The 16428-nt window shown below is 40.8% G+C and overlaps 1 protein-coding gene across 1 annotated transcript in view; it reads right to left on the bottom strand.

The window, feature by feature from the left end:
• The window catches only part of Cc2d2b (coiled-coil and C2 domain containing 2B), an 84992-nt gene that overhangs the window by 23190 nt on the left and 45374 nt on the right, over positions 1–16428 (bottom strand). The window contains exons 21-24 of the mRNA XM_032895496.1: positions 16061–16231; positions 14482–14578; positions 13616–13725; positions 2233–2329 (exon numbers count right to left, since the gene is read on the bottom strand). Coding sequence (XP_032751387.1) covers positions 2233–2329; positions 13616–13725; positions 14482–14578; positions 16061–16231 — 475 coding nt within the window. The remainder of the gene's footprint in view (positions 1–2232; positions 2330–13615; positions 13726–14481; positions 14579–16060; positions 16232–16428) is intronic.

The raw sequence follows: 16428 nt of genomic DNA, 5'->3' as shown, positions 1-16428 counted from the left end.
GCCGTTTGCCACCTCTAGTGTTGAAAATCAGTGTTGTGTCTGTGAGACTTGCAAGTCCTCAGGGTTCTGCATGCATATACATTAACAAAGGGGAGATCTGTGGGGAGTAAAGATTTGATAATGGGAAAATAATATAGGAGGAAAGAGCCTTTTGGAGGAGAATAATGAGAAATTATAACCCAGACTGCCTTTCAGGTGGGGGCTTGCTCTTGTGGGATGTTCACCATGCCTGGACATGGGTGCAAGCCAAGAGAAAGTCTAACAGCCAGCGACTACACTGGTGTTAGGGATCCATACCAGTGTAGCCCTGAGCCTTTTTCAGGAAGACTTTTAAACACACACACACACACACACACACACACACACACACACACACACACACACACACACACACACACACACACACACACACACACACACACACACACACAAACAAAAAAACAACAACAAAAAAAACCCAAAAAACTAAAACCAAACCAAACCAACAACAACAACATACTTCAGTTAACAAGAACAGTACTCAGTGTAAATCCTTGGATGTAACCCATCAAGAAATTGCCATTTAATGCCTTACCCTTCATTTTCATTAAGAAACCATTTACAGTTTTAATGTGAATGTTTGTACACTCTTGGAAAGCTGGCTTGAAGACATTGCTGCTAAGAATTTTTTCAGTCCTGTTTATGGTGATCTGACCCTGAGCTCTGCACTGCAAGGGCTCACCCAAGTCCTCTGACCTAGAGCCTCCATTCCCCCAGGCAGAACTGTCTGTCCCTTCAACAGAACTGGGATAGCAAGGCCAGTTCTTCGGAACATTTGTCTTCATCTCGGCCACTACCACTCCCCCTTCCTGTTGTCCTTTTTACAAGTTGCCGTACACACCATGCCGATCCTTTGACAAGATTCGCGCCTTTCCCTTGTCCCTGGCATTCTAAATTCTAAAGTAAGGGTGTCTGATTTTTTGATGTCATGTATGGTGTCATCTACAGATGGGTTGGGCCTCATCATGGCTCTTCCAGGATGCATGTGGCCCATGTGTCACAGGTTGGACACGCCTACAAGAGAAGGCTCACCTGAAGGGCTAAGATACTAAATAATACTTCTTTCAATGTAGATTTACATGACCCAGAACGTCTGTTGATTTATAATGCCCCTTCCGTTCTGTTCATTACAGAACACAGCACAGGTAAACTGTTGAACAGTTTAACTTGCAGGAGAGTAAGATGTCTGTCTGAACGGAACTACAGGGGACAGCACCAGGTGGCTGAGGTCCATCACAATGTTTGTTTCAGAGAAGAATAAAAAAAAAAAGAGACCCTTGGATAACAAAACCAAGCATGTATCCTGCCTGCCACCATCTCACGGTGAATCCTTTCCCTCCCGACAAAGCCTCTGCGTAGCTGAGCTCCTCCAGGCTGAGCTCTGAGACTGAGAGCCTTAGCAATCCTGACTTCTTCCTAGCTCTCATCTCCTTTCGGCAGTGCTCGGGATAGACCTCATCCTAGTAAGTGTTCCAAGGACCTTTAAAGCCACTTATATGAAAGCATTTAACTTATCTGCCTGAAGACCGTAGCTATGGTGGATATATACCTTTGCATTTTTCATGTCAAGCTAAACAGAAGGAAACGTTTATTACAGAGCTTGCTGTGGTGTTTGCTAGGCATAGGGTTGGGACCTTCCACTAATGTATGGGGGAGGTAGATATTAATTTTAGAAATTATAGAGAACAATAAAATTCTGGTCTTAAAATAACTTAGTGTCATACATAAAGCCATGTGGTTTCTTTGGTCAGCCAATGGAAAATGTGTAAGGCTTTCTGCCTACCTTCCTATTCTTACTACCAAGAAGCTTCTATTTAAATGTAACGTTCAGTCGTAAACACCGCTTCACCCACATCCTTGGCGGGTTTTCCATTCCTTCTCCTCAGCGCCTGTTGTGATTTGCCATATCTAGAGTGCTCTGTCATCAGTCTGACGTTATTGCACAGTGACTCGAACTCTTTTAAGAAAACATTACATACATCATTAAAAGCAAATAACGCAGGTGGCATACACTGGTTATGGGACTGCTACAAGTTCAAGACCAGCCAGGGCCACACGGGGGACTCTGAGGCCACCCTGGGCTGCATAGGGTGTCCCTGTCAGAAACAGATAACTTCACAAATACGTTCCAAGATTTCATTCAGTGTGACCTCATAATTATCTCAACATTAGTCAGCTATTTTCCTGCGTTACCTCATGTTTTTCAATCACCACTTCATCAAAAACGTTGATGTGTATGTTGTCTTTTATTTTAGATAGACTAGTGAAACTGTAATCATGTCCTGGCGAGCTGAAAACAAGAAAAGCATACTTGAGTGTTTAAGGTTTTTTTTTTTCCAAAATTATTTTCTAAGTACATTGTTGATAAATTATCTACTATCCTTTCCTTTGTAAAGCTTAAACTTAGAAAAAACCGTATGTCTTACAGCCTTGCTTCTACTGTTTATTAGGATTAATGCCTATATTATAACTTACCTTATTTACTCTTCAGATGAAAATAAAAGGGCTTGGGGATTTAGCTCAGTGGTAGAGCACTTGCCTAGTAAGCACAAAGCCCTGGGTTCGGTCCCCAGCTCTGGAAAAAAAAAAAAAAAAAAAAAAAAAAAGAAAAAAGAAAAGAAAAGCAGACAACACCATGGGTTCAGCTGGAGGTCATGGTAAGACCATGACCAAATGAACCAGGAAGAGAGAGACAGTGCTTGGCGCTGCCGATCCTAAAGAGAAGACTCATCAAAATAGCCAAGACTGCAGAGAGCCCGTCTTTGGGTTTACAGTTCTCAGACCAGCTGCCAATGACTGCACTGCTCCAGAGTGTGTGACAGCCATCTTTAGACCTTAGTTCTAAGTACAGAACAAGGACATTGCTGTGAGGTTTAACTTGTACAAAAGTAGTATGCTTCACTGAAGAAAATTTAGGAATTAGTTTCAGGAGGTCGACTGAGTTATCCTGGCCAGGGTGATGCTGGCTGAGCCCAGCAGTAGCCTTGCTGTCCCTGATCTCCCTCTACTCCTTCTACCGCTAAGAGCCCTTTGTACCACCCCTGAGTGTCCCAAGATAGAGCTTTGAGGATGACCTCTCCCATTCCAGGATGCTGTCCCTTTAATAAAAGTTATTTCTTCGGCCCAAACCCTTGGGTTCCTACTATTGGCTTCTGAGTGGCAAGCAGACCAGCCCCATGTCTGGTAATATCTTTACCAGATGACTGGTACTGACATTATTAAAACTTTTTTTTTTTTTTTTTTAGTGAAGCAAGTACTACTTTAAGGAATCTCTAATAATGCCTATAATTTCCTGATAACAGTTTCTGGCAGTGACCACTGAAAAACACTGGTTGAGTTTTGTGACAATGTTAAATTGAATGCTCCCTATGCTTCTGAGAAATGAAATAAGCTAATTCTCCTACATTACTTCTCTGGGGTTTCATTTTATGCTAGGAGTATCCAGGCCAAGTCAGTGAGGCACTGTGCACTTTATTACCATGAGAACGGACAAGAATCACCTCAAGACACCTTTCTGCTTGTCCATTTGGTAGACATCTTACATTTCCAAGTCCTCTGCACTACATTGAACAGTCTTGTTGTTGTAAAAATATAAAAATAATAAAGTAATGGTGTCTTTTACCCCACTAGGTCCGGCACCTCAGTGCCCCAAGATATCTGCTGGATATCTTGGCGGAAACACATCCCAGCTACACTTTCCTACACTCAAACCCTCACATAAAAGAACACACAACACAATAATCTTTGACCCAATTGGTAAGATATAATTGCCCACTTAAACATACAAAGCCCGGTACCATCCATCCCTTAGGAACATTGATAACAACCTGTAAATACACAGAGCAGAATCTTAACATCACCTGCCATGGCTTCTCCCCCTCTCTTCTCTCTCTCCCTGTCTCTTCCTCTCTCCTCTAGTCTCCTCCTCCTCCTTCAAACTTTTCTCCCACCCATCCTTCCTTCTCCTCCAATGACAGGCCTCCTTCTATCCTGTACCTGCCCCTCACCTGTACTTTACAAATTCAATGGGGAGGTTCTGGTGAAGTCACCGGATTCCTGAGTACAAGACAGGGCAGCTGTCCTTGGGGCAGTGGAATCAGCATCAAAATACAGATAACTTGAGGGCAAACCACAACATAGTCTATTCAAACTTTCCTCAAATATTGCCACAATTCCCCCTCCAAAGTAGAGTTTGCTAATTACTCTTTGTTTACTGTCACCATATGTTGCATTTGCATGTAGGTGTTGTTTTCCTTTTCTGGTCCTGGGAATTGAACCTGGAGCCTCATGCATTCTAGGCAAATGCTATAGGACTCTACAGTTCTGTATATAGTTCTTACTCACTAGAATGTCACCGGGAACAACGAGATGGAATGGAGTCATTATTACAGACGACAAAAAGTGATACTTGGATCCTTAGCTGACTTTCTGGTTCCCACTGCATCTTTGGCCTTTCTCACTGTTAGAATCAATCATCAACATTCTAGTCTTCCCTTCAATTCACTTACAAATTTATTTCTCTTACTGGTTCTTTTATGCTCTCCTAATTAAACTACTACAACATAGGTGTTTGTCTGAGCACATGGGAACATGGCATTATAATCCAAGCACTCAGAAGACAGAGGCACATGGAACAGGAGTTCAAGGCCAGTCGTATTTATATAGCAAAATCTAGGCCAGTCTGGGCTACACGGCAAGGCCTTGACTTAACAAATGACCCCAAGAATCAACTCCAAACTCTAAGGTATACTTTAATAATCCAAGTAGTTCCAAGCACATAACCAATATCTTAATTTACAAATTTTTCAGCAAATATATTTTCCTTTCATTTTCTCCACACTGGTCCTTCTTCCTTCCCCTCTCCACCCCTTTCTCTCTCTCCCATTCTCTCTTATGCATCCTGGTCAGTGTCTGGTAGCTTTCCCTTTGAGAGAGGCATCTTGAATGAGAAAGCTCATATAACCTGAAAGATGCTACAAAAGAGACCGCAATAATTATATTAGTTCTTCTGAGTTCCCTTGGCATTTGTTGGAAGAGGCTATATGTTTATATAGAACCAGATAAAACATATAATATAAAATCATATAAATAATTATATATAATCATAATATAAAATCATATAAATAATTATATATAATCATGGCAGTATCATATGGAGCAGAAATGATAAATATTAATAGAAAATTACATAACATATGGGAATAAAATTTCAACTTTCCCAGTCCTCAAAATAAAGTTATACTATTTGAAAAATATTTAGGTGTTTAGCACCAATGGACACTTGATCATGAAGTAAACTGTTAATCATGTGCCTAGCAGTAAAGACAGTGAATCAGAGAGAGCAGACATGGAGTCTGACCCATTTTTATTGGGTCATGTGTAGGGTCATTCTAATTACACATAGTTATTGGACTTTTGAGACCATACTTATTTTTTCTTCTTTGAAGCAAAAGGAAGCATGAAGACATGTTTCTTCTGAAGTTAAAATCTGATTTACTAACTTTCATTAAAATGTCTTTTATGCACGGGAATATTGTAGGAAATGTGGTTTTACTCATTCTCTTTTTTTTTTAATTTTTTTATTATATATTTCTTTACTTACATTTCAAAGGTTATTCCCCTTCCCGGTTTCCTGTCCATAAGCCTCCATTCCCTCGCCTCCCCCTCCCCCATACAAGTATTCCCCCATACATCCCCCTTATTGCCTTCACCCATATTCCCCTGCACTGGGGGTCCAACCTTGGCAAGACCAAGGGCTTTCCCTTCCACTGGTGCCCCAACAAGGCTATTCTCTGCTACATATGCAGTTGGAGCCCTGTTCAGTCTTTCGATAGTGGTTTAGTCCCTGGAAGCTCTGGTTGGCATTGTTGTTCTTATGGGGTTGCAAGCTCCTTCAACTCTTTCAATACTTCCTCTAATTCCCCACAATGGGGTCCTATTCTCAGTTCGGCGGTTTGCTGCTAGCATTGACCTCTGTATTGGACGTGCTTTGGATTGTCACTCAGGAGAGATCTACATCCAGTCCCTTTCCGCATGCATTTTTTAGCTTGATCAATCTTATCTAGTTTTGGTGGCTGTATATATATGGGCCACATGTGGGTCAGGCTCTGAATGGCCATTCCTTGAGTTGCTGCTCTAAACTTTGCTTCCATATCCCCTCCTATGAATACTTTCCCCCTTTTAAGAAGGAGTGGGAGCATCTGCATTTTGGTCATCCTTCTTCTTGAGCTTCCTAGCATCAAGACTGTATCTGCATCTTGGGTAATTTGAGCTTTTTGGCTAATATTCACTTAACAATGAGTACATACCAAGTGTGTTTTCTGTGATTGAGTTACCTCATTCAGGATGATATTTTCTAGTTCATTCCATTTGCCTATGAATTTCATAAAGTCATTGCTTTTGATTACTGACTAGTACTCCACTGTGTAGATGTACCACATGTTTTGAATCCATTCCTCTGCTGAAGGGCATCTGGGTTCTTTCCAGCTTCTGGCTATTATAAATAAGGCTGCTATGAACATAGTGGAGTATGTATCTTTGTTGTATGTTGGAGCATCTTTTGGGTATATGCCCAAGAGAGGTATAGCTGGGTCCTCAGGTAGTGCAATGTCCAATTTTCTGAGGAACCTCCAGACTGATTTCCAGAATGGTTGTACCAGTCTGCAATCCCACCAACAACAGAGGAGTGTTCCTCTTTCTCTACATCCTCGACAGCATCTTCTGTCACCTGAGTTTTTGATCTTAGCCATTCTGACTGGTGTGAGGTGGAATCTCAGGATTGTTTTGATTTGCATTTCCCTGATGACTAAGGATGTTGAACATTTCTTTAGGTGCTTTTTGGCCATTCGATAATCCTCAGCAGAGAATGTTTTGTTTAGCTCTGTACCCCATTTTTAATAGGGTGATTTGGCTCTCTGGAATGTAACTTCTTGAGTTCGTTGTATATTTTGGATATTACCCCTCTACCAGATGTAGGATGGGTAAAGATCTTTTCCCAATCTGTTGGTTGCCATTTTGTCCCAATGACAGTGTCTTTTGCTTTACAAAAGCTTTGCAGTTTTATGAGGTCCCACTTGTCGATTCTTGATCTTAAAGCATAAGCCATTGGTCTTTTGTTCAGGAAATTTTCCCCAGTGCCCATGTGATCGAGACTTTTCCCCACTTTTTCTTCTATTAGTTTGAGTGTATCTGGTTTGATGTGGAGGTCCTTGATCCACTTGGACTTAAGCTTTGTACATGTTGATAAGAATGGATTGATTTGCATTCTTCTATGTGCTGACCTCCAGTTGAACCAGCACCATTTGTTGCAAATGCTATCTTTTTTCCATTGGATGGTTTTAGCTCCTTTGTCAAAGATCAAGTGGCTATAGGTGTGTAGGTTCATTTCCAGGTCTTCAATTCTGTTCCTCTGATCTACCTGCCTGTCTCTGTACCAATACCATACAGTTTTTATCACTATTGCTCTGTAATACTGCTTGAAGTCAGGGATGGTGATTCCCCCAGAAGTTCTTTTATTGTTGAGTATACTTTTAGCTATCCTGGGTTTTTTGTTATTCCAAATGAATTTGTAAATTGCTCTTTCTATCTCTATAAAGAATTAAGTAGGTATTTTGATGGGGATTGAATTGAATCTATAGATTGCTTTTGGCAAAATGGCCATTTTGACTATATTAATCCTGCCAATCCATGAGCATGGAAGATCTTTCCATCTTCTGAGATCTTCCTCAATTTCTTTCTTCAGAGGCTTGAAGTTCTTATCATACAGATCTTTCACTTGCTTGGTTAAAGTCACACCAAGATATTTTATGTTATTTGGGACTATAGTGAAGGGTTTCATTTCGTTAATTTCTTTCTCAGCCTGTTTATCCTTTGAGTAGAGGAAGGCTTCTGATTTGTTTGAGTTAATTTTATACCCCAACACTTTGCTGAAGTTGTTTATCAGGTTAAGTAGTTCTCTGGTGGATCTTTTGGGGTCACTTAGTACACTATCATATCATCCGCAAATAGTGATATTTTGATTTCTTCCCTTCCAGTTTGTATCCCTTTGACCTCCTTTCACTGTCTGAATGCTCTAACTAGGGCTTCAAGTACTATATTGAATAAGTAGGGAGAGAGTGGCAGCCTTCTCTGTTCCCTGATTTTAGTGTGATTACTTCAAGTTTCTCTCCATTTAGTTTAATGTTAGCTACCAGTTTGCTGTATATGGCTTTTACTATGTTTAGATATGGGCCTTGAATTCCTGATCTTTCCAGGACTTTTATCATGAAGGGGTGTTGAATTTTGTCAAATGCTTTCTCAGCATCTAATGAAATGACCATGTGGTTCTTATCTTTGAATTTGTTTATATAGTGGATTACATTGATGGATTTTCAGATATTAAATCATCCCTGCATCCCTAGGATGAAGCCTACTTGATCATGATGGATGATTGTTTTGATGTGCTCTTGGATTCGGTTTGCAAGAATTTTATTGAGTATTTTTGCGTCAATATTCATAAGGGAAATTGGTCTGAAGTTCTCTTTCTTTGTTGGGTCTTTGTGTGGATTCCGTATAAGAGTAATTGTGGCTTCATAGAAGGGATTTGGTAGTGCTCCGTCTGTTTCAATTTTGTGGAATAGTTTGGATAGTATTGGTGTGAGATCTTCTATGAAGGTCTGATAGAATTCTGCACTGAACCCATCTGGACCTGGGCTCTTTTTGGTTGGGAGAACTTTAATGACTGCTTCTATTTCCTTAGGAGTTATGGGACTGTTTAGATGGTTTATCTGATCTTGATTTAACTTTGGTACCTGGTATCTGTCTAGGAAATTGTCCATTTCTTCCAGATTTTCCAGTTTTGTTGAGAGTATAGACTTTTGTAGTAGGATCTGATGATTTTTTTGAATTTCCTCTGATTCTGTAGTTATGTCTCCCTTTTCATTTCTGGTTTTGTTAATTTGGACACACTCTCTGTGTCCTCTGGTTAGTTTGGCTAATGGTTTATCTATCTTGTTGATTTTCTCAAAGAACCAACTTTTGGTTCTGTTGATTCTTTGTATAGTCCTTTTTGTTTCTACTTGGTTGATTTCAGCTCTGAGTTTGATTATTTCCTGCTTTCTACTCCTCCTGGGTGTATTTGCTTCATTTTGTTCTAGAGCTTTTAGGTGTGCTGTCAAGCTGCTGACATATGCTCTCTCCTGGTTCTTTCTGCAGGCACTCAGCACTATGAGTTTTCCTCTTAGCACAGCTTTCATTGTGTCCCATAAGTTTGGGTATGTTGTACCTTCATTTTCATTAAATTCTAAGAAGTCTTTAATTTCTTTCTTTATTTCTTCCTTGACTAAGTTGTCATTGAGTAGAACATTATTCAACTTCCATGTATATGTGGGCATTCTGTCATTATTGTTATTGAAAAACAGTCTTAGTGCATGGTGATCTGATAGGATGCATGGGATTATTTCTATCTTCCTGTATCTGTTGAGGCCTGTTTTGTGACCGATTATATGGTCAGTTTTGGAGAAGGTTCCATGAGGTGCTGAGAAGAAGGTATATCCTTTTATTTTAGGATGGAATGTTCTATAAATATCTGTTAAATCCAACTGGTTCATAACTTCTGTTAGTTTTTCTACGTCTCTGTTTAATTTCTGTTTCCATGATCTGTCCAGTGATGAGATTGGGCTGTTGAAATCTCCTACTATTATCGTGTGAAGTGCAATATGTGCTTTGAGCTTTAGTAAGGTTTCTTTTATGAATGTAGGTGCCCTTACATTTGGAGCATAGCTATTTAAGATTGAGAGTTTGTCTTGGTGGATTTTTCCTTTGATGAATATAAAGTGTCCTTCTTTATCTTTTTTGATGACTTTTGGTTGAAAGTAGATTTTATTCGATATTAGAATGGCAACTCCAGCTTGTTTCTTTGGGCCATTTGCTTGGAAAATTGTTTTCCAGCCATTTATTCTGAGGTAGTGTCTGTCTTTGTCTCTGAGGTGTGTTTCCTGCATGCAGCAAAATGCTGGGTCCTCTTTACGTATCCAGTATGTTAGTCTATGTCTTTTTATTGGGGAATTGAGTCCATTGATGTTGAGAGATATTAAGGAATAGTGATTGTCGCTTCTTGTTATTTTCATTGTTACAGGTGGAATTATGTTTGTCTCTCTTTTGGTTTCAATGCAAGGAAATTATATTCTTGCTTTCTGTACAGTGTAGTTTCTCTCCTTGTGTTGGATTTTTCCATCTATTATCCTTTGCAGGGCTGGATTTGTAGAAAGATATTGTGTAAATTTGGTTTTGTCATGGAATATCTTGGTTTCTCCATCTATGTTAATTGAAAGTTTTGCTGGATATAGTAGCCTTGGTTGGCATTTCTCTTTAGGGTCTGTATGGCATCTGTCCAGGATCTTCTGGCTTTCATAGTCTCTGGTGAGAAGTCTGGTGTAATTCTTCTAGGTCTGCCTTTATATGTCACTTGACCTTTTTTCCTTACTGCTTTTAATATTCTGTCTTTGTTTTGTGCATTTGCTGTTTTAACTATTATGTGATGGGAGGAATTTCTCTTCTGGTCCAATCTATTTGGAGTTCTGTAGGCTTCTTGTATGTTTATGGGCATCTCTTTCTTTAGGTTAGGAAAGTTTTTTTTTCTATAGTTTTTTGAATATATTTATTGGCCCCTTAAGTTGGGAGTCTTCACTTTCTTCTATACTTATTATCCTTAGGTTTGATCTCATTGTGTCCTGGATTTCCTGTATGTTTTGGGCTAGGAGCTTTTTGCATTTTACATTATCTTTGACAGTTGTGTTGATGTTTTCTATGGTATCTTCTGCCCCTGAGATTCTCTCTTCTATCTCTTATATTCTGTTGGTGATGCTTGTGTCTACGGCTCCTTGTCTCTTCCTTTGGTTTTCTGTATCCAGGGTTGTCTCCCTTTTTGCTTTCTTTATTGTTTGTATTTCCATTTTCTATTCCTTCACGTGTTTGGTTGTGTTTTCCTGTAATTCTTTCAGTGATTTTTGTGTTTCCTCTCTAGGGGCTTCTACTTGTTTACTTGTGATTTCTTGCATTTCTCTAAGGGAGTTCTTTATATCTTTCTTAATGTCCTCCATCATTATCAAAAAATGTGTTTTCAAATCTAAATCTTGCTTTTCTGGTGTGTTTGGATATCCAGTATTTTCTTTGGGGGGAGAACTGGGCTCTGATGATGCCAAGTAGTCTTGGTTTCTGTTGCTTATGTTCCTGCACTTTCCTCTAGCCATTGCGTTGTCTCTGGTGTTTGCTTGTCTTGCTGTTTCTGGGAGTGACTTGGCCCTGCTGTAGGCCTCTGTGTCAGCTCCTGTAGAGCTGTTTTCCTGTTTTCTTTCAGCCTTTCCTGAGAACAGGTGCTCTGATTTCAGGTGTGTCTCCGCTCCTGGAGACTGTCTTCCAGTTCTAGGTGTGGGCAGGAATCAAAGGGTCCTGTCTCTGATTGCTTGTGTAGGTCCTTGCACACCTCAAGCACAGTTGGCACTATGCGATTCCCTCTTGGATCTGGACTTCAGGCAGAGGATAGTCTCCTCTGACTTCTCAGGAGTGTCCACACTTCTGAGGGTCCAGCTCTCTCTCCCATGGGATTTGGGTGCAGGGAGCTGTTTGGCAGCATCAGTTCGGTGCAGACCAGAACCACAGGTACTGGCGGCTGTCTGTTCCTATATCCAGAGGCACTGTGCAATTTCCCCTTGGACCAGGGATGTGGGCCAAGGTGTGCAGAGGTGGCGGTCTGTCCTGCGGCCTCAGGATGTCTGCACTCCTGGATGGTCCACTCCCTTCCCCATGGGATTTGGGTGCAGGGAACTGTGGGATGGCATCAGTTCACTTCAGGGCAGAGCCAGGAACAGGAAGTGCCCTGACCCAGAGGACTTCTGCCTCTGTGTGTCCTGTATCCACCAGGCAGGTCACTTGGTAGCAGAAAAGTGGGTTTTACCTCTGCTTTCAGCTGTGGCGGCGCTCCTGGTGACGGTCTTCCAGCTCTAGGCGCAGGCAGGAATCAAAGGGTCCTGCCCCTGATTGCTTGTGTAGGTCTTTGCTCCCAGCGGGCACAGTTGGCACTATGCAAGCTTCCTGAAACTTCCTGACCAAATTCTGATCTACTGGTTTTGTTCCTCTGAAGCACTAATAAAGGCTCTCAGGTCAGGCTACTGGAGGACTGGCTAAGAACGGCAGTACCAAAAAACGCTGCTCGCACCTCCGCAGCTCCTGCACTCAGAGGCCAACCTCTGCCACCTTCGCATGATCCCAGGAGAACCTCCACCGAACCAGGAGAAACTGAGCCCAGCCGGTCTCAGACCTCTCCTTCCACCAAAGCTGAAATCGCTACAGCTCAGCTCTCACCCTATGTGAAGTGAAAAGCAAATGACGTACAACCTCACCGGTTTTACTCATTCTTGACAAAATAAAGTATTCTAAAACATTGATATAAATGACTACAAATCTTAAAGTAAGGAAAGTAAAGGAAATCCACTGATGATTAAAAACATACATGTTGCATAATTTCACTAAACATAGAACTACTGCGCCCTACCCTAAACCTACAAATTTAGAAACTAAGACAGTAGGTCCAGCCACTTATGTTTAAGAAGCTGTCTGGGTAACTACAATGCACAAAATGTTTAAGAGCCACTGACTTAAACAGTGTAGTTTTGAGGGCAAGTACAAGAAAGTACAGAACAATGCTGTTTGCAAAGGAAAAAAAAACCAAGACAAGAAAGGGTTAAATAATCATGGTGTTTTTGCTCAATAGTACAGTATGTAGATATATGCAAGGGGATGAAAGTGTCTTATGGCCTATTTAACACTGCAATTACAGAATACCTGAGACAAGGTAAATTGTAGAGAACAGACCTTTCCCACAATTCTGGAAGCTGCAAATATTAAACCTATGTAGTGAGGTGAGGGTTTTCTTGCTGTCTCTTCACATAGCTTGAGGAAAAAACCCTGTCCTGAAAACCCACTCTGCACTTTCTATAACAGTATCAAGTGAATACTAAGACAATGAAATACCCTGTGTCCTACAGTGATATCCTTGGAACCAAAACATTTTCTATAATAGAGGGAAGCTGTTTAAGACTCATAAAGTAAACAACTGACAAGTCTCAGGAAGTCCCTAAAACATACTAGATTCACAAGTCCTACTTCTCAGGCAATATAAGTAGTAGGCCTTGCTGAGGAAAGCATACTCTGACCCATCAAGTTGCCTACAGGTTCTGAAGAGTACTCTAGGACTGCAGTTTTCTTGATTTGTCATCTAGGCTGGATGGGTTTTCTGGTGATGGTGCTGCCTTTGAGTCATTCATGCTTCTGTAAGTAACCCTTCTTGAATACTCATGCCAGTAACCTTAGTACATTCATTGGACTTCTAAGTTGTATTTTGGCAGAATTATTTCTTTGGTCTGTTTTCAGACCATTTGTTTTTGCCTCCCTACAAAAAGTCACATGCATCACTCTCTCCCAAGAAAAAGGTGTAAGGTACCTACCTTCACATGTACACACACACAAGCATATATGAACATGCTCCCTCACCCCAGAGTTACTCTGACTACAAACTGCAGGAAAAGAGACTCCAACTTACATAAAATCTACCTTGATTTCTTCATTCCAGCATGGATGAGATCCATTTGCAATGTTGGTTTGATATACAGTATGTTGAAAGGAAACTTCTATGAAAGGGTGTACAGTATCCTGAAATACAGAGTAAACACTGACTAGATTTTTTTTAATAAGGTCTTACATAATACAAAAAGGCAAAAAGTTGGGAGATTACTTTGTGACTGGTTTCCCTAGTTTTTATAGCTCTTTCTTTCAATAGCCATTACTTAGTTATTGACTTAATAAATATCTATTAGTCTTATTCTATATCTAGCACTCTTCAAAGATCCAAGGATAGACAGAACTTTTCTTTAAAGATTTTAAAGTTTGTTGGGAAGGAAAAAAAAACAAAGAGACAAACAAGTAAGAAATAGGAGCAATGCAGCAAGAGAAGAGGCTTGCGGCTGTGGGCTACAGGACAGGGTATGGGTGTGTGTCTGGGGTAGGACCGGATGAGCATCACAGAGGAGATCCTGATTGAGCTAGGGCTTTGAAACAGTTGTGTTTATCTGGCCAAGAGCAGGGAGATGGTGGAGGCTGTTCCCAGCAAAGGGAACAAACACTGGAAGCCAACACAGCGTGGCTGTGCAGTGGACAGACAGGAGGACAGCTGGAAGACAAGAGAAACATTGTCAAAGAGTCTGTGTGTGAGCAGGGAGCTTACGCCTTGTTTTATAGGGCTTGAGGGCAGAGAATGAGATAATATAAATTACTTTAATAAAGAATACCTTTCCTTTCTTAGAGGAAAATAACTTTAATCAGAACGACACAGACATGAAGAGAGCAGGTGGGAGCCAGAGGCGACCAAGAGCAATCAGTCAATATTAGGCCTTATAAACTGCTAAGTACCTCATGTATGACTTCATTTGAGGGTACAAATTTGGCTTCATTTTGATGTCTGAGATAAGATGTGGATGACCTCAGGTAAGAAGGCATACTCCAAGTTCTTCAGGAAAAACAACATGGAGACATAGTTAGTTTTAATTTAAGTGTTGGTAGGCATAAGGGTTACCCCGGGTCTTACAGAGGTTTGTTTTTATTTTTTTGTTTTTTTGTTTTGTTTTGTTTTGTTTTGTTTTGCTTGTTCTTGTTTTTGCCTTTTGTCATTTCACCTTGGTGACCATCACTGCTGTGGTAGAGTGGCTCCTAACTGAAGTACAAGCCAGATGTCGTCTGTGGTAACGTGACCACTGGTTCTCAGCATCCAGGGGTAAGTAAAGCTAAGCGGTATTTTGGGAAAATAGCCTTTCTCAGCTTTTTATTCATTATTTTTTCTTTTTGGTGTTACAATCTTTTCTTCTGGAGAATGACAATTATAGAAAATGGTAGTGGTTTTACGTTCTTCACAAACAGCCATTAAGAGGTGCATTGGTTGTGAAAATAACCAGTTGTGCCAAGGAATAAGGTCATAGTTTGTATAACAGAATCAAAACCGTTAAGGGGTTTTTAGATATAAATTAACAGCCAGCAAGCAGAATGTTTGTTTATCAGAGATAGAATCCATGAGCTGTACCAAGCTAAAGGCAAGGAAGCAGAAAACACGTGCGGTAAACAGGGAAGAGGGAGATACTTGATATTCCTGGGGCATTTGGGTAGTAATATCATAGTTATTAATCATCCTTGACACTAGATATCCAGGATACATTTAACGAAATGGATACTTAACATTCACAGTGCTTTAACTTGACTGCCCATTGGTAGGCAATGTCTGAGTTGGTCCCAAGGAGTAGACCATACTCAGTGCATACAGGAAAGAGAGATGAAATCCCGCTTTGGTAGAGCTATCTATGTATCCTAAGCAGAGCTGACTTTCCCTTTGAAGACCGGAAACAAAATGTGTGTTCCATCTTCTTTCCCCGTCTCTTGTCTTTCTGCTTCTGACATTGAGGGCTCGCTGCTGTGACAGAGAATGGAGTGGCAGGCAGCAGAAACGTCAAAAGCTCCGAACAGGGAACAGGAACAAGAGGAAATGACTTGGTGATACAGAAGACACTTGTGTGGCAAATATCTCCAAAGCATATACTGAGATTACTTAGGGAATCTCATATACCTGTGATGGTTTGGCTTGGTTGGGGCAGTTTGTTCTGGGCCGGGGCTTTGAGCATGTGAGGCAAAAAAATCCTACCTCTGAGCTACTTTGGAGAGTCTCGATATGTGACATTAAAAATAGGTCTGAATCTCCAAATGAAGGTTTAAAGGTTTGTTCATTTTATACATATGATTTGAGTGTGTGTGTGTGTGTGTGTGTGTGTGTGTGTGTGTGTGTGTGTGTGTGTGTACGTGTTAGACATCAAACCCACAGCATTGGTACTAGGCAAGTGCCCCACCACTGAGTGACATCTCCAGGCATTAAGCATAAGTAATAAGGATGCTTATCCCATTTAAGATAGACGTTCTGCAACTGCAGACATTGGAGGCCATCACTTACCTATACGATGTTGTTTTTCTGGTAGGAATGTTGTAGGCCCTCAGGATCCTGACGAGAATCTTGATATCTCCATCAGAGATGCTCTGGGCTGTGACTTTTCTTCTTTCTTTCCTCTGAGGTTTTAACTTCCTTCGTGGTTCAATGAACTTACAAAGTGCATCTGTCAATTGGCTAAAGGGTAAAAAGTGATCAGCTCCATATACGCGAAACAGCATCATTCTAAACACAAGGTGTTCAAAATAATTGCGAATGAGGCCAATATTCTGAACCGTATTATGTCCATTGCAGAAGGGGGGACAGAGCTCCTTTCAACCCAAAGTAGAAACTATTTCCTGACCTTACAAAGGAAAAGACTCTGTGTCCCCTCA

The sequence above is a fragment of the Rattus rattus genome, chromosome 2 (genome assembly GCF_011064425.1).
Source record: "Rattus rattus isolate New Zealand chromosome 2, Rrattus_CSIRO_v1, whole genome shotgun sequence".
Lineage (NCBI taxonomy): Eukaryota > Metazoa > Chordata > Mammalia > Rodentia > Muridae > Rattus > Rattus rattus.
This window is presented reverse-complemented; position numbering and strand designations above follow the sequence as displayed.